We start from the raw sequence: 19,033 nt of genomic DNA, 5'->3' as shown, positions 1-19,033 counted from the left end.
GATCTTTTACTTACTGTGCTCTTATTACCATGTGTATGTGTCTGCACCGATTCTCATATAATGGCTGCAGATGCCAGATTACACGATTCTGTTTTTTCATTAGGACTGAGAGCAGTCACTGTAAATAAAGTGAGCCACACTAAATATGTTCCAAACACGAATACAGCTGTATTCGTGTTTGGAACATATTTGATTGGTGTTGACGATTCTTGGGAAAACCAGCTGGTGTTTGAAAATATGTTTCTGCCACAGTAAATTCAGTTAGGGTAAAGTACTAAAAAACAACAGTTAAAAATATTGTATTCATAATTATGTCTATTGCACATGAATAGTATGTGTTTATTTTTGCTTTAAACAAATTACAGGACACATTTTATGATAATTCTTTCTATACTTTTTAATGATTACAGGCAATAACACAAACAGCTCTTTCAGTGCAAATGGACACATCTTCCACAGGGAACATCGTATTCAGTGTATTCAACGGACAACCATCGTTAACACTAATAAAAGCACCAAAGACCAAAACAACAACGATGACAATGTCACAGCTTTTGTTTAGCTATCATGTATTATTTAATGCTAAGCTTTCCATTGTATTTGGCAATTGTTTCAGTATTTTATCTTTTAAGTCATGTTCTAGCACAATTTGAAATTGCAACAACTGCACACAGACACATGGATATTACTAAAATGTGGTAGTCTGACAAACAGTAGATGATGCTAAATTCCAAAGGCATCTGTATTGTGTGTTGTCCTATTTGTTTTTAAATACCTTGGAGGCAAAATAAACTGAACAGTATAAAAAGTTTAGAATTTCGAATACAGTACACTCTTGCTATAACGAACCTGCTGGGGTCCAAGCTTTTTGTTCGTTATATCGAGGGGTTCGTTATAGCGAAAGGACAATTAAAATGTAGGATAAACTGCTGGAGTAAGTTAATGAGATGAAATTGTGAATACAAGTGAATTACATGTACCGGTTCGTCTCATGTATGCAGTATTCTGCCTTTGTTTCATCCTGTTCATTAAAGAATTAAAACGCAGTACAGAAAGCACAAATCCTGAATTGAAGCTGAACATTTATTCAAAATCAATCTGACATGAATCGTTTCAAAGTGCACCAAATCTTAATCCAACACGCAAGAATGCCAAACTGAGCTTTTATTCCAAATCATCCCGACATGAAAAGTTTATCAGATCCTCAAGTTTTTTTCTTTTTTTTTCTTTAATCAACTTTGCTTTGACGCATGGTTGCTTAACAAGCCAATAAAGTGGTTTTTGACAACCTATATTCATGACAGAGATATTCCTGCGTTACTCCTTTTTTCAAACAATCAATATAGTTTCCAGCTTTGATGCAACATAAAATTAGTTTAGTTTCGGACGCACAGTTACACAGCGCATGTTTTTTTATGAAGAGAGTTGACTTCACTGCGGAGGTGGCATCCTGTGCGTACAGACGGAGATGTTGACAGTGTGCGTTTATATGATCTTTTTTAGTTTTTTTTTTTTTTTAAATTTGGGTTCCAGGGGCCAGGTTCGTTCTAGCCGAAGGTTCGTTATAACGAAGGGCGTTATAGCGAAGGTGTACTGTACTTTTATTTTTCTACCATTGCAATTAAATGTGATGCCAGAGATAGCAAGATTCAAAACAGGCACCTATATGACTGCCTGGTAAAAAAAATCCAAGATGCTGATCATACAATTGTATGCATTTTATTTCCACCACCCTAACCCAATCTATTCCATAATCTCCCTTGATTTACTGACCATTCATTGTTCTTATTAAAGATTTTGTTACAAAACACCCATCTTTATCAGATTACTACTGCAACTCTTTACACAAAATTCAACCACTATTAGTCATTGGTGGACCCCAATCGTCACTATGATAGGATGGAGCCTTTTTGCCACGTTTCTGCACATGATCTTCATTCATCTTCTCCAAAGCTTCAATCTGTAAAGCAGAAGCAAAGCAATTAAACATGTGTATATTGGTATACATAGACTTTTCAAGTTCATTTTAAACTTCTTGTACGTGGAATTTACAACACAGACCTATCAGATCATTGTACAGTAGCTCCTGCATAGTTGTATTTGATATATATCACACACTGGATACTACATCAGCCTTCAAGGACTTTATGTCCCTCCATTTTGCGAACACAAACAAGGAGAAGTTCCCTGTGGTCTTACCTTGGCAATGAATTCTCCCTCATTGTCTGCTGTAATGTTTAAGCCAGAGACTGCATTAAACAGCTCATGTTCATTCATTGCTTCAGACACCCCAACTTTTTGGAAAAACTGTTAGAGACCAAAAAATAAATACATTTTTAGAGCATGTTTTAGTACAAATCAAAGCCAACATTTTACAATATGAAAATGCAGAATTTACCAGGTGACTATCGCTATCCAGATATACAGAACATTTACAAGCCACAATAGAGAACTGACGTAGACAATTTGTAAAATCTGCTCAGTAGAAATACTTCAAGACAGAGAAGTCTGTGTTTGCAGATCTGAAGTGCCATTAATGATCAAGAGACATTAAAGATGTCCAGTACCAACAAGAAGGGAGATTATGAACCAGCAGTCCCTTTCCCATACAACCACAGTTAATTCTAAAGTGTGCCTACCGAGGAGACATTTCTGCAGTCCCTGAAAAGAAACTCAAGCCCATGAGGATGAGTGGGCTCCACTGACTGACTCACATCAATCAGCCAAACCTGAAACAGAACAAAATATATTGCATCAAAACGGCTTAGATAAAAAAACAGAACTCATGCAGTATTATTATTAAAAAATAGAATAATTTAAAGCATACCTTCCCATCATGCCAAAGCATGTTGTATTCACTCAGATCTGCATGAACAAGATTACATTCTTGATACAACTGCTGCATCATCTGAAATGACAGGAGATCGACCACATTTCAGAGCATTTTTGTAAGTTTGATAGCAAATTCAAGTCACTTGGGACATATCCACACCTCCAGATGCTGGAAGTGAAAATATTTCACAATTTGATAGATAGATATATATAGATATATGATTGTTTTACTTACATGTAGCACCTGGTAATAGGCCTGTTTCATATCCTCACTACTGAGCTTTATCTCCTTCAGCTTCGGGGCTGGGACTTGTTTCTCTCCAATGAAAGACATGACCAGAATGTGTTTCTTGAGTATAACCACTTCCGGGCAAGGGATTCCTGCCTTTTGCATTCTGTAAATAGAGAGGTTGATTTCATCAGTTCAGAAGTCCATCGATTACTCTTTGGGAAAGCACAACTGGACAGTTATTTTCTTGCTGGATTAAAAAAAAAAGAAAGTGCAGCATGTCTGTAAAGAGGGATTCCATTCCTCTCAAAATAATTACTTTAGGGAAGTTGTGGATATAAATCTACAGATACCAATAGAAATGGCAACTGAAATGCCAGGTTTTACTTTACAACACATTGTCTCTGTCACTAATTATTAGGGGTGGGCAGCGATATGAAAATTGTATCGAGCACGTATTTCGATAGATAATATCGGTCGTCCAAAAACACAGAAAAATATAATAACAGAATTACATTATGAAACATATAGGCGTTAACAGATATTTACATATGAAAAGCAATACTTTAACTTAGTGGTGCTTTGCTTCACAATATCCATTGAGCAAAACAAGGTCTTGTTACACTGTTTTACTACTCCATTATCAGCCACCTCAAAACCGAATTATTTCTATACTTCACTGCACATAGACTAGCCAATCCGTAAAATGTTGCATTATTTTGAGATGTTTTGAGGTTTTAAAAGTACATCTCATTTATAATACCAAATGTTCATATTTTAAAAATACATTAATAATAGCATAAGTAATCACACAGACAAAATGCAATGAATCGCTGATGCATGCGCATATCTTAAAATAATCCCAATAGTGCTTAATGCAGCATACAAATAGAGTTTTGTACCTAAACGCCAAATCAATGGAATTAAATGGTTAAATAATACTTTAGTGTGTGGCGTTTGCCTACGAGACTGACAATGATTGGTATGCATATGATTTATTGCATCTTAATATGAAATAAACTTGATTATACTGCATTTATATTTTTAGCAATAAAAAGTATGTCTCTGCGAGCATACGTGATTTTTTTTTTTTTTTTTTTACAATCCCACGATATCGCAATTTGGAAATTATCGATATCAACATCATGTCAAAATATCGATATTGCTGCCCACTCCTACTAATTATTATTAGTCTCCCTTACCTGGCCAGATTGTGCATTTCCTTCTCAGCCCACATACGAATGATCTTTCGGGGGTTCAACTTGCTGAATCTGTCCTTGAATCGGTAATCATCTTTGATATACTTGTCCCGGTTCTTGAATTCATTCAGAGTAGTTTTGAAAACTTTGATTGCACACTCTTCTGGGACTGATTTGTCATCAATGCTGCAAAATAGAAGGCACACACATCTAAGTAGCTACTAAGAGAAAATAGGATTTCACTGTTTGAAAGATTGTGCTTTTTTAATACGGAAATAATCACTGTGAGGTACTAGAAACGTAAATCAATCCAGAGAGACTAGGTTCATAACTATAGCCCAATACGTTTTATTATGAATCTATTTTCAAATACTCTTACAAGTACTGTTACTTAAATTAATACGTTGCTTATGGAAAAAAACATTCACCAATTAATGAACAACAAAAATAAAATATAAACTCTCCTTTATAAATGCATTTGTTCTATAAACTATTTCTGGTTACCTTAGTTTTCATAGCAAAATAAAATAAAGTATGCTGAATGTTGTAACATGAAACTGAAGTACTGATAATGCTTATAGCAAGCAAGGCTAATAATTAAAAAAAAAAACACTATCCATATGATTCAGTAAGTTCAATTCATATTCGGTGATGTTTCAAGCATGGCCAAATAACATACCTTCCTCCTTTAGCATGAAAAACAACAGACTCTTTTCCTGTGCTGAAGCAGCCATTGATAGATTCCAGGGTACCAGCATTTACCATTTTGTACATCAGCAGACGTGTCTTTGGATCCACAGCATGTTCCTATCAACGAAACAAACAACCTGCGGCTAATTTTTTTATCTTCACAGTAAAATGTAAACTTAATGTCCCAAACATGCAGTTGTACAGTAAATACAAAACATTAGTTTATTATCATAACCCTGGCTCCCTAAAATAGAAATGTAACCATTACCGAATGGGTATTTAACTCCTAAAGCCCCGAAACCTGAATAAATATAAATATATCAAAGCTGCTTAGCCGACCCTCTATGACGCAGTCATGCCCGCAAGGCAAAGAGATCTATCTCTGCTCTCCCAAACCTCTCCCAAATGAGGCTCACCACCTGGGGGTAGGGTCTTGTGTGCCAAGAGCACAATCTTGTGGGTCACGCGATAGAGACTGGGAGACCTGAGGTCACACTGGTGGTTTATATACGCCACCACTGTTGTGTTGTCCGTACGGACAAGCACATGTAACCCTCGAATCTTCTGCAAAAAAAAATGCTGCAAGACGAGCACTGATGTGGAGACCCTGCCAAGGGGGATTCCACACACCTTGTGCACCCCTGCCATTCCACACAGTGCCCCAGCCCAGGATGGACACATCTGTGTTGACGACCACCCTTCTGGTGACACTGCTCAGCATTACAAATGGGCAGGCTGTTTCCACCAAGAGAGTGCCTTTAGACAGTTGCGAGACACTGTCAATATGCAGTCACGGTTCAACGCAGGCTAAAAAACTGCTGTTGAACCAGGCCTGCAGAGGGCGCATGCGCAGGTGACCCAAAGGTAGGGTCTGAGAAGCTGCTGCTATCAAGCCCAGAAGTTTCTGGAACGTCACTACCGTGAGCGCTCTGTTAAGCTGAAATAGCTCTAAACAGGCGGCTATTCCCTGTACTCTGCTGTCAGACAGCATGTACAGCACGGACCTGGAGTCCAAGCACAGGTTGACCTGCCTGCGATTGAGGATCAGGTAAAGGTAGCACTTACAGCAGTTGAATGTTCCTTCTTTTCATGCAGCCTGGCACTGCGGCGTTGCTCAGAGTAGCAGTGCTGCTTTAAGGCATTGAAGACCTGGTTAGAAAGCTGTAGGTCCATTCCAACCCCATCCCCGACTTGGACTTCAGGTGCAAACTACAAAAGACAGAAGTATACAACGTGAAATAGACGACCATCTAGAAGCTTATAACAGAAAGCACTATTCTAATTTGCCAGATTTTCTCTCGCTGGAAACCAATATTGCTAAAAAAAGTATGACATTATTTTGTTTCTTTATTGACCTACTCCAGTCACTACTAGAGAAGGCTCTGGGATCTAGGTTCTGCAACTTGTAAAGAGAAGGGGTCGGGACGCTGTTTATAAGACATATTCTCCATTCGCTTTTACATCACTTACATTCTCCATTCGCGCCGTGTTCTTTCTGCCACACACAACTTCATCGTGTTTTGTGGTGATGTTTTTGCCTTTGCCTACAAAGCCCTTCTTTGGAGTGGTAGTAGGTTTATCTGCAAGGTCAAATATTACCAATGTCAATTCAGCACAAGTCAAAAGAGTACGAAAACAGTTACGAAAAGACTGTCAATGTACGGTTTTACTGACAGACTTATGGCAGAATGTGGCAGTGCATTAAGATAGATACACATAAGAGGAGGGATAGAGACGTTCAGTATTAGGAGGGTGAATGGTGTCTGAACATTACCAGGTCTATAGGGGTCGTGGCAAGTGTCCTGCCAGTCAACTTCATCCTCTGAGCTGTCGCTGTCATCATAGGGATGCACCATTCGATAGTTCTCAAAGGAAACAGACACTGAAATCCAGACATTAAACAAGTATGTTATTCTCCATCATTTCTTGTACTCACTTTTATTGCACACCAATGCACTGAAACAACCAATACATACAAAAAACGGCAAAACATAAAAACAAGACAAAACAAGACAAAACACCTTTGCTTTCCCCATTCAATTTCTTCTCCTCGCGACGGAGCTGCGTGTCAAACTCCCGGTCAAATTCCATCTGCATCATCTTGGCCAACATCAGGTCACTGGCCGTGTCAATATTATCTCCAGTAATGAGAGGTTCATTTACACTGTAGATAGAAGTAAAGAAAAGAAAAACTTCACACTTCTACATTTTTTGCTGAATTAGTGACACCTAGCTAGGTTTACAAAAAAAAAACACAACAACATCTTACACTAACTGCAGGAAACTAAACTGTACTACTCACACAAAAGAATAACTAGCATTGAAAAGTTGTGTAAACTCAACATTGCTATTTGGTAAGCTAAGCTAAACATTTAGGCCTAGTATTCATTTAGATGGGCGTGTCAACACGCTTGATAAACCCTACTTATAATTATAATTAAGGCTTCTGTTTTTCGGATTTTATTAATTGTATTTTTCGGTGCTTTTTTTTGTGTCACAATATGTATAGTAACTCGACAGTACCTGCACACTTAAGTTGTACCTTCTTTCCTTTGCTGTCTTCCACAACGAAATCCCTATGATCACGGGCACATTCTTCTGGGGTTTTTGTGTGTAGGCATTTTTGTACATTTCGCCACAATTCTGTTTAAATCCTCTGTATCTTTACTCCAATATAGCTTTTAAATCCCGCTAACAAGCCTCCATCCTGATTGTAATCTCGTTTTAAATTTCGCAAGCGGAGTCTCCAATAGAAATGTAGGAATGTGCTGTCACTCAGTAGTTGGGGCCGGTTTAAAGTATTCAGAACGAATCAATGATAGATACGAGTCAGGAAGGCAGGACATTGCCCAGCAGCACTGGGAAATGTATTTATTATTATTTTTGTAGTAGGTTTTATTTCTGAATGCTCAAAGGGTAAAGTCAACGTGATTTGATTAACCATTTCCACAGTTTTTCCAGTGTTTATTGGCAATCCACCGATTTATTTATTTTTTGTATCTGGGGTGTTTTATCGGCGTTTATCGGTTAAAACCGAAAATCAGAAGCCCGAAGTATAATGTGATGCCTAAATGGTTCAGCATCAGAAGAAAACCTGATGTCTCAATTTTGAAAAGTAATTTTGAATAACCCAGTATCCTTCCTAAATGGCATTTACTTATGGATTGAAATCACAGGTTTAGAAAACGTTGATGAAGGCTCCTGTAACCCACGAACAATTCAATATTATCCAGGCATTTCTACACTTCTCTTACACTGTCTTGTACACTAGGTATTCAGTACCAAAAAGTAAAGTCTTTTAGCAAATGCAGAAAACTCCAACCAGCACGCCAAGTCCAAAAACGATGAAATATTCTGCTCCTTCTCCAACGACAACAGAGAAAGAAAGGGAAAACATGGCAGACATCTTGAAAGAAAGCAGAGCGGAGACAGATTTGGTAATAGTCGAGAGCTCCCCTTGGGAGCTCTCGTCCACGGTCGGCAGTAGAATAGCCTGGACTCGAACCGGTGACCTCCAGGCTATAGGGCACATCATGCGCTCCACGCGGAGCACCTTTGCTGGATGCGCCACTCGGAAGTCCCAGAAAAGTGAGTTTTTAAAAAAAGTAATTTCAGCTTCCGGTCACTTGAAGTATGCTGACGATAATATAAACACCAAGCTACAGACAGCGAGTCCCAAACTTTAAATGCATTACTGTTGTTTACAGGTAAGAAATCAACTTTATTATGAATATATTGTGTTATTATGTTTAAGCAACATATTATGATAATGCTCATTATGGTAATTTATTACTTTTAAAATGTCCATGGCCTATTTTTTTACCTTGTTAGTACAACTGGCCTTTTTTTTCTCTTTTGCGGTGGTGGGTCACAACCAGGTATAAATGTCCACATTTTTGTAAAACAACTTTACCCTTACTTCAAAGATGCAACGTGTTTCAGTAAATTCAAACACCCAATAAACTTCTCATCCCACGCAGAGGGATTACTGAAACGTAAAACGTCATTAAGTGAGGTAGGCATTGCAGGGGAGAGGAAAGGAGGTTTCAGTTCCGAGTGACTCTTTTGTAAGCATTATGAATGCTTATTCATCACTGCTACACCCCGTTTTAAAGCAACACTGCCAACTTGAAAGTATATGTGTACATTTGTTTAAAGTACTCGCCCAGAGGACTACTGAGACACAGACATCAACTAGTCCTCATCAGATTTAATTTGTCTTGGGTGAGAGTGAGTTTCTAACCCTGTTAGGGACTCACCAGCATGTTGGAGATGTACACAGTGTTGGACATATGCTACATGCTGTGGGATTGCCCAGTTGTAACAGTCTTTTGGAGGAAGGTTCTCGAGACGATCAGCTCTGTGATTGAGATAAAAGTTAACGCTGACCCGGCACTGTAACTTTTACACAAAGATAATTTTGAAGGAAGGGTGGAGGATAAAATATTTAATTGGATTGTGCTGGCAGTTGCAACAGCTAAAAGTTAGTATGCATCACCGCAGAGATGAAACCCCGATCCCACATGAGGAATGGTACAATACCTTAGCTGAGACAGCATCCTATGCAAGACTGATATACAAAATACAAAACAGAACGCAGGTGTTTGAAGAGGTGTGGAATCCCCTTTTAGTCGGGTGCACAGGGTACAGAAACAAACAGAACCTAGAAGCGTTATAGGTTAAATTACTAGGTAATTATTTTCTTGTATCACTCCAACCAGTTCAAGTTCAAGATAGGACTCACTACTGGTAATCTTAAAGATACATATAATGATACCATTGCTCTGGAGGGTGAAGGAGTTTTATTTTTTCTTTTATTGCTGTGGGGTTAATGGAAGGGGAAGCTGATAACAAAAAAAATTAAAAAAAATAAAAATAAACACTGGTACTTACTCAACATTGCTTGAGAAACCTAAATTCTCCTCATCAAGCTGCAGTTGCTTAGCCAGCTGTTCACTCATCACATCAGCAAGAGAACAAGGGCTGGTCATTTTGTTAGGAGCCCCCCATGGACTCTAAGGAAGGGGGGAAAAAACAGTTACAAAACTTGAGGTCCTATTTACAAAGTTTTAACTAATTACTTTTTAAAGTTTTTTTTTTTTTTTTTTTGCATTCATTAAGTCTGATATTTATGACACACCTACTGCTGTTAAAAAGCCACATTTATCCCAAAAATATAAATACAAAAGAGATAGATACACAATTAATGAGATAAAGCTTTGTACATATCTCCACTACAGAATTACTTACACTATTTTGAGAAAAGAATGGCTACAGATATAACATAATCTAAAACAAATATGACTGATGGCAAGCATGACCAAATTCCAGGCTCCTCCCTCTGTTTAAATTAGTCATCAGGGAACACGTGGTCTTGTATGGATGTAAACAAGTATATACCATCATTTCACAATATTTATTGTACAGTATTTACTACTATGTCGTACACTGACGTAGTTCATACATTAAATAAATGCACTGAGACCAGCAATCAAGACAGTTTTAAAGACGCGCTGTTTAAGAATAGGTCACCTAAACACTAGTTTAAAAAAACAAAAACACACATGAAAAACTAAGTTTGATAACACTTTACATGAGATTAACGTAACGTACAAAATTATTTTACATGTTTTCTGCTTGATATGTGAAACTTTCAAAATCTACAACAGTAAATGAAATGTAATACCGGAAGCCTATATATGTAGGCATGAAAAGAACAAGAAAAATCAATGAGGCGTACAAAAAATGGTAGATATGGCTACATCGCAAGCATTAGCATAAAGACAAATTAAAGTGGCCATTCATGGTTTGGTTATAAAACAAAGTAAAACAGTCCTGATACAGCGTCTATGCCACAGAATCTGAAGACATTCTTCTACACTTTCTGTGTATGCATGACATCAAACTACTAGGCCACGCGTTTCAAAATAACATAAATAGAATACAAACCTTCCAAACACAATCTGTCTTTTCTTTGGCAGCGATTCCTACTTGATCCATGTTTACAATTATCAATGTGCGTAGTTACTTTACAAATAAATACTTTATAAATAATATTTTATTTTATCAAACAGCTTCAACGACAAGTCCAGACTTGTTCTGTACGAAAACACAGAGATCGCCTGAATGAGAGCTCGTCGTAGGCAGAAATAAATATATAAAAAGATCTCTCTTTACAGACAACAAATAATTAAATACTATAAAAATTAGATACCACGACGCGTGGTAACAGGAAAAAAAATTGGATAGTCTGCCAAAATGTGGCAAAAATGTCCGATTGAATGTGCAGAAACCAGCGATACTGCAGAGTTTAAAACACTACAACGCGAGCAAGTCCTATGGATTTTGTCCAGAGAGAGTCGAGTGAGTCTCCACCCCAGCCAGAGTATATCGCTGCAGAACGGAAGCTCACATAGGGTAGAGCTGCGTGCGCAACTCGTAATGTATAGGGTTACGCATTTGGTTAGGGTCACGTTTTAGGGCTGGGGTTGACTGAGTAAATGACCTGTAATTTATATTTTCTTTTTTAAAATCTTTCCGTCACTTTATTAAGGGGGGGTTATTGTTACAGGGGGCATGTTCATACAGCGTGTTTTAAATGCAGGTGACATTAGCACATAATCTTGCACTCAGATGGCCTAATTATGTATTAATCCATTCATAATATTTATCATAATTATTAACGTTAGATGAGCTATATAAACATGTCCCGGTAAGAACTTAACTCGGTAACAACACTGCCCTGTAAGCTACGCGGTGGGAGTCTGCGTTCTGCAGCAATACCGCTCTCACCCAGGTCGATACTGACAAAAATGAATATAAGTGGCCTTTTATGCCATTTTTAATAGCAAATATTATTGCGTGCGTTACTATAGCTCCAACTTTTGTTTTGTGACACTTGGGGTTGTCTACTGTCCGTTTTTAGACCGGACAGTCTGTTTTAAAACGTGCTGTCCAGTTTTCTAGTAGACTGAAAACCGGACACGCATTGCCGGTTTAACAACACTCAGAGCCACCGCCTCTGTGCCAGTGGTGCAAATTTGTGACACACTGCTGTGCCTTTAATTATCAATTGCCTTTGGTAAAACAACAAAAGAGCGGAACAAATTGACGTCACTACGATGAGCAGCAGAATTGCAGCTTTTGATAGGTACATAATTTAATATATGCTGCCATTCAATTATTTTCAGCAAATCGCTGTAAAGACTGAAATAAGTAGATCTCTCCTACAATGCGCATGCGCGAATTTCTGACTTTAAAGGGAGGATTAGCATTTTCACTGTTAAAACAGATAGGACTCAGTGATTCAAAAACAAAAAACTTTATTAACATCCACCGACCAAGTCGAGGATACAAAGGATTCAATGATTCAAACACAAAAAAATCTTTATTTACACCGACTGTATCATAGTAGCTTACAAAATAATGCAGCATTAACAAGTTTGCAATGCGTTTTTATATGGTAAACACAAGTGTTGGGTTCAGGAAGAAACAAAGACGGCGATGGTTCAACAATTAAAATAAATAAAGACAGGGTGTTCAACTATTAAAGTTCACTGACATAAATTGCTGGCATGAAGCCTCCCGTTAAATTCAGAAATTCGCGCATATATATATATATATATATATATATAGGTTTAAATTATAACAAAGATCGGGTGTAAGTAATTTTGTTTATAAAAAGTAATATTGTTTTTAAATTTTGATTTATGAATATGAAACTTTCCCAATAGCTTACTGACATTTTCTTCATAACCAAAGATAAAAGTCTTTGACAAATGAAACAAAATGAGAGGTTTTCCTTAAAATAAACAATGAAACATCAGTCCAGAAAGACTTAGTGTAATCACAGATTACAAATAAATGACATATATCCCCCTCGTCTTGACCACAGAATGCACAGGCTCTGGAAACCAAGGGATTACATTTAGAGATATATTTATTACAGGGATAATACCTATGGAGTATTTTAAAATGAATTTATTTTACCTTATTATTAATAACAAATCTATAAGATATTAGCCAGGCAAAGGACCCGATAAGAGGTCCCAAAATCTGTTCCCAATACATTTTTGAGTTTGAAATGTGATACTGGGGCAAGCAACGATTATGAATAAATGTATTATTACAATTACATAGAAGATCCTTACCATCAATAACTAAAGAAGGTAAGGCATTATGGCTTATAGAATTATAGAGTAAATGGTGTCCTATTAAAGTACATAACGTTGAAGGTATGGCATAAAAAACAATTGCATAATCTTTGGTTGTAAAGGGATAATTATATTTATTTAAAAACTAAATATAACTTAACAGTAATCCATCTCTATTGAATAAATCTATTAGAAATATAATGCCTTTATTAGCCCAATTTTCAAAATATAAGGAATTATTTTTGTAAGTAATGAACTTATTCCATATACAGTATTTGTGGGGAGAAAAGTTATGTTTGAAAAATATCTTCCATGAAACCAGTGCCTGTGCATGAAAATCAGATCATTTCAAGGGAAGGCGATATCTACTTATTTCACAGTCTACCAATTTCCCGTAAGCATCTCACTGCGCACAAATCATTGTCGTATACAGAGAGCTCTGCAGAATTTTTTCTATGACGAGTCAATGGAGGCGTAACAAATTTTGCTGGTTTGTGCTGGTTTTCGCCATGTTAAAAAAATGCATCAAACTTTTGAAGTAGATTTCACATTTGCCCAAGGTCTTTTGAAGAAAACAGCAACATTAGCAAATTATGGCAATACATGATAAATGCTATTTTCTGAGCAGTCTTGTTCCGCGGCGCATGCGTAGTAAATACAGCTGCTGCTGACCGCACATGTCATCGATGATTATATTGACAGCTTTCGGAAGCGGGTAACGGGAAATTAAAAAGCTAGATCATATCAGATATACTTTATTACTATTTTTGTGTATGTTAATTCAAAAAATCATTTTAGCCAAGTAGCTGCCGGTAGTTTGTTTACCGTACTATATTGTTGTGTCTTGATGTTATGTGTTGTAATGTTATGTATTTATAAAGTAACCGGTGTTACCGGACTGTTGACGATTTAATGAATACGCTTCTTTTTTGTTTTATTAAAAATATTTTGCAATGTGTGTATTAAATTAACACAATAAAAGTATTGCATTTTTCTCAACATTTATTTTTGCAAAACTTACAAAATTGCATACTGTATATGACGTGATAATGGCACAAATATATGTAGTTGTGGGTCACTGTATGATCTGGATATTCATAATCTGTCATTATTCTATTAAGCACCCGTATTTAATAGATTTAATAGTTTATAAACAAAATTATGTATCAATTAAACCACAAAAAATAAATACAAAAAATATAGCTTTAACTTCACTTTACACATACAATTCCGTATATTATGTAATTTCTTGTTTAATTGTAATAACAGGCTATAGATAGATAGATAGATAGATAGATAGATATAAATAATTGAAAATATTGTTAAACACGGTTTTAACTTAATTTCAATGTTAAGAATAATAAATACATAACTCACTTGCCTGTGTCTTTTCTACACACATCTGGACTTACATGCAAGTCGTCGCTTCTTTAGAGTTATGCTTCTGCGCATGCGCCGCAGAACGGGACCGTGCTCAGAAAGTAGAATTTTTCATAATAATTATATATTGTTATACTTTGCTAATTTCGCCGTTTTCTTCAAAAGATCTTGATCAAATGTGAAATCTACTTCAAAAGTTTGATGCATTTTTTTAACATGGTGAAAACCAGCACAAACCAGCAACATTTCTTACGCCTCCATTAACTCTCCATAGAAAAATTTCTGCCGCGCTCTCTGTATTAATATTATTTATTATTATTTGTTTATTTAGCAGACGCCTTTATCCAAGGCGACTTACAGAGACTAGGGTGTGTGAACTATGCATCAACTGCAGAGTCACTTACAACTACGTCTCACCCGAAAGACGGAGCACAAGGAGGTTAAGCGACTTGCTCAGGGTCACACAACGAGTCAGTGGCAGAGGTGGGATTTGAACCTGGGACCTGGTTACAACAAGCGCTTTTCTTTAACCACAGTCCCACACAGCCTCCTATATACCACAATGCTTTGCGCGCAGTGAGACAGTCTCCATAATACGAGCTAGAAGCTTATCTACACTTGTTTGTTAAAACAGCTAAAACTTGGTTTATAAATGTGGGAGTTTTGGGTGCCTGCAAGTAAATTAATTGAAGAGAATTGGTCTGCGTGTGAAACTTATTGTTACTGTTGTTTGTATTCACTTTCTATCGTTTTCTGTTTAAGCCAATCGAATTGTACTGTATTCCCCAATCAAGTTATTTCTGACCACATGATGTAGACCTCTCAACTGGTGTCTTCTGGTATGTGCTATTCAGACATGTAATGCAGTGGTCCCTGTAGCAGTCTCTCTTTTTATATTTACTGTGGTAATTACTGAAGTAGTGAGCAGTAAAACACAGTCATACCAAAGTGAAAACATGGTAAATCACATATGCAATATTTTTGGGAAATGACAATACATGCATAGTAAAAGCATGGGGTTACTTGGCAAACTACCGAATTCTGGTAAACTCTAAAAGGGTAGAACAGAGGTACATGTTGATAAAGGGTTTTTACAAATTAGAGTCATTTTCTAAACTGTTTCTAAAATGGATTTCAAATTGATTAATTTAAATTCGAAGGAAGGTAACTACCCCAAAACGATCTTAAATCAAGTGAGAGTGAAAAAAGATTTGTGAAAAAAATAAATCAGCATACTGTATGTAATTCAGGTTCCATTCCGCTTTTAAGATCTAAGTTTAACTGATATTAAAGTGTAATTTATCAAACTGCAATAAATAAGGGTTCTTTATGTGTTTTTTAGTTAAGTTTAAAGTTACAATTATAATGCTATCTTTAAAAAAAGATGTTCGTCGCAGTATACACAATGAAACTGCAAACAAATATGTTGTAATATTTGTTTAAAGAGGTAAGCACTTTCCCGGAACAGTTTAAAAAAAAAAAAAAACAGAAACAGACTGTCCTCTGTCATTTTACAAACACATAAGAGGTGCAAGGAACAATTTGCAGGAATTAAGTAAGTACAAAACCATGTTTTAACAATACAAAATATTGTAAAGTTTTGGATATAACAGACTTCCTTAAATTATTTAAAATGTGTAGTTTTATGCAATGTGTGTGTAACTTACTTTTTAGTTTATCACATCTAAAAAATAAAAATCTGTATTTTTCAAAAGGTACTTTATAATGGATTGACACCACCATATTTGTATTTAATTCAAGTCCAGTTAATTTTTTCTTTATTATTTGTAGAGAAGGAAAAAATAGCACATCAGGTTGGATATAAAGCAAAGACGAATGGGTCAAGGGGTTATGTACTTGGATTTGCAATATACTGCACCTCAACACAGCTTTTCAAATTTACAGTGTGCTATTCTGAGAGAGCTTCTAGAAGCCCAGGTGTAATGAATCTCCTTGCGAATGGTAAGTTGTTTGTCTTTGAACCGTATGATTTGCGGTTTGCGTCCAGCCCGTGTCTCTTCATTCAATTCAATGGGCTGAGATGCCAATGCATTCCACAAGCTTGACTCAGAGAGGAATGACAAGCCAACTTCCTCATTGAAAAGTGAACAAACTGTTAAAAAACTGTGCAAAAGTCTTAGACATGTTGCATTTTTCTACTCTGATGCATTATGAGCATCAACAATTTAATCAAAGCCTCCACTAGTGTTTTCTACTATTATAACAACCTTGACTTGCATAAAGAAGGAACAACATTGAGTGAAATAGCTTGCAGCACTTGAATTGCAGGGTGTGGTATCCGAAGCATAATCAACAAGTACATATAAACATCATCTGTAATTGACAAACCCAGGACTGGAAGACCCAAAAAGCTGTCTAACAAGGATGAGCAATACTTGAAGATACAGTAATATCCTTAAGGATTAGAAAGAAGACAAGTGTTGAATTGACAACAGAACTGGCAGAAGGCACGGGTGTCATTGTCCATCCATCAACAGTCCAAAACACCTTCGATGCAAGCTATTTCACTCAATGTTTTTCCTTCTTTAAGAATTCCTCCTTGGAAACACTGATATTTTCTTTATCTAGGAAAAAGGCGGATGGCTGCCTCTGCCCTATTACTTCTGACCCTTTGGATGGCAGTTTCAGCAGACGGATGCCCCTCAGATTGCACTTGCTTCTCAGTATTGACAGACTGCCGCAGTGCCAATCTCCATGCAGTTCCTCAAAGTATTTCAGCAGGAACGGAAACATTATTTTTGGCAGATAACCAAATCACCACAATTCAAAGAGGAGCCTTTGTAAATTTGACAGGCCTAACTTTTCTGAGTTTGGCCAACAATGAATTTTCATTTCAGAATGACACACTGGAAGGCCTGAATAACCTCCTCTCCTTGGACTTGTCAGAAAACAGCTTGCAGGAGATGCCACTAGGTTTTTTCCAAACTCCCTTAAGACTGGTTTGGCTAAACATAGCGAAAAACCGACTTAAAATTCTTCCCAAATCCATCTTTAGACCACTGGAAAAGCTCACCTACTTAGACCTTTCCGATAACAGTTTAGACCTACACAATCACACCTTTGAAGGACTTATCAGCCTAAACACACTGAGTTTATCAGGTAACAGGCTTAAAAGCATACCAACAAACATATTTGATGCTGTACCAAAACTTCAGGGACTAGATTTGTCCAACAACTTCTTAACACACTTGCCTGAAGGTTTCCTAAGCAACCATCACAACATGTCTGATTTAATCCTGAACAACAATAATCTAACACATTCAGTTTTACCTGCATTGCAAAGCTTGAGCAATCTGAACTATCTGTATCTGTCTGGGAACAGCATTTCGACTTTACCTCTGTTCCCCTTTGCTAAGCTCAGACGTCTTGTTAAACTCCTCCTGTCCAATAATTCTATATCAGCACTTCCAGATGGCTTCCTGGCAGGTTTAAACCAACTCTCAATGTTAGATTTGTCTGGTAATTCATTGGCTTCCCTGCCTGAGCATGTTTTTCAAGGTAGCAGCCAGTTAGAATACCTGCATTTGGACAGAAATAGCTTCTCCAAGCCCCCACTGCTTTCTGGGCTGCATAAGCTACAGGAGTTGACCATGTGCTGCTGTCAAATAACTCTCTGGCCAGAAGAGGTTGCTATAAGCCACTTGGGGGCTTTAGAATTAATAGATCTCTCCAAAAACCTCATAGCAGAGCTAGACTCTGTAGTGGTTACGAATAATACACATCTTAAGAAAGTCCTTCTGACTGACAATCCAATTTGTTCAATGAGTTCTTCAATGCTTCCATTATCTCCACCATTGCAATGCACAGGCTATTAACTGTGTGTGTTTATTACAAATGTATATGTGTGTGTGTGTGTGTGTGTGCGCACGTGTGTGTGAGTGTGTGTGTGTGTGTGTGTGTGTGTGTGCACACGTGTGTGTGAGTGTGTGTGTGTGTGTGCGTGTGTTTGTGTGTGTGTGTGTGTGTGAGTGTGTGTGTGTGTGTGTGCGTGTGTTTGTGTGTGTGTGTGTGTGTGTGTGTGCGTGCGCGTGTGTGTGTACGCGTGTGTGTGTGCGCGTGTGTGTGTGTGAGTGTGCGTGTGTTTGTGTGTGTGTGTGTGTGTGTGTGTGTATGTGTGCGTGTGTGTGTGCGTGTGTGTGTGTGTAATTGATCTAAATAAAGGTAAAAAGCTGCAAATGAAACACTGTTTATGCTTTTTTTTTATCAGACTAGATTATATTTTGGTGTTAAAAAGGTTAATAAATAACAAGCCACTTCAGAGTCCACTCTCATCAGATCACTGAAGTTATGCAAGTACTTGGCCCTCCAAGGAACACCTGGTAATATGACACTTTGGCATTACTCATTCGCCTCAATAGGCTTGAACTAAATTGCCCAGGATAAAGCTAAGCGATAAACAGATACAGTAAAGATGTTTCCCAATCGTGTTATAGTATACACCTAAAGATAATCTTTACTATTTATTATAGTCTTCCAGAGTAATGACTTCTGTGTATTTTGCTTTTTAAAGGTAGTTATAGTTTTATAGG

The 19,033-nt window shown here is 37.1% G+C and overlaps 2 protein-coding genes across 2 annotated transcripts; one reads left to right on the top strand and one right to left on the bottom strand.

Moving 5' to 3' along the window:
* Positions 1–371: 371 nt before the first annotated feature.
* Positions 372–11,363, bottom strand: LOC117399450 (serine/threonine-protein kinase RIO3-like). Its single transcript, XM_033998609.3, has 13 exons — positions 10,900–11,363; positions 9,844–9,965; positions 6,972–7,114; positions 6,725–6,832; positions 6,421–6,530; positions 6,016–6,159; positions 4,940–5,067; positions 4,264–4,446; positions 3,068–3,227; positions 2,828–2,908; positions 2,640–2,729; positions 2,200–2,307; positions 372–1,960 (listed from the first exon to the last, which is right to left on the bottom strand). The coding sequence occupies exons 1-13, from the start codon at positions 10,948–10,950 to the stop codon at positions 1,853–1,855; spliced, it is 1,536 nt and encodes a 511-aa protein (XP_033854500.1). The 5' UTR covers positions 10,951–11,363; the 3' UTR covers positions 372–1,852.
* Positions 11,364–16,289: 4,926 nt separating this feature from the next.
* LOC117399246 (carboxypeptidase N subunit 2-like) lies at positions 16,290–18,705 on the top strand. The gene is made up of 2 exons (XM_034913068.2): positions 16,290–16,445; positions 17,073–18,705. The coding sequence occupies exons 1-2, from the start codon at positions 16,427–16,429 to the stop codon at positions 18,317–18,319; spliced, it is 1,266 nt and encodes a 421-aa protein (XP_034768959.2). The 5' UTR covers positions 16,290–16,426; the 3' UTR covers positions 18,320–18,705.
* The last annotated feature ends 328 nt before the right edge of the window (positions 18,706–19,033 follow it).

Source organism: Acipenser ruthenus, chromosome 4 (assembly GCF_902713425.1).
Source record: "Acipenser ruthenus chromosome 4, fAciRut3.2 maternal haplotype, whole genome shotgun sequence".
NCBI classification, from domain to species: domain Eukaryota; kingdom Metazoa; phylum Chordata; class Actinopteri; order Acipenseriformes; family Acipenseridae; genus Acipenser; species Acipenser ruthenus.
Note: the sequence above shows the minus strand (reverse complement) of the source record. Positions and strands in the feature narration are given on the sequence as shown.

Bases quoted from the DNA above. Each gene is read 5' to 3' on its own strand.
- LOC117399450 (XM_033998609.3), bottom strand. From the start codon at position 10,950: ATGGATCAAGTAGGAATCGCTGCCAAAGAAAAGACAGATTGTGTTTGG. The intron at 2,909-3,067 runs GTAAGTAAAACA...CTGTCATTTCAG, and splicing joins CCTATTACCAGGTGCTACAT to ATGATGCAGCAGTTGTATCA. The intron at 2,730-2,827 runs GTATGCTTTAAA...GTTCTGTTTCAG, and splicing joins TGCTTTGGCATGATGGGAAG to GTTTGGCTGATTGATGTGAG.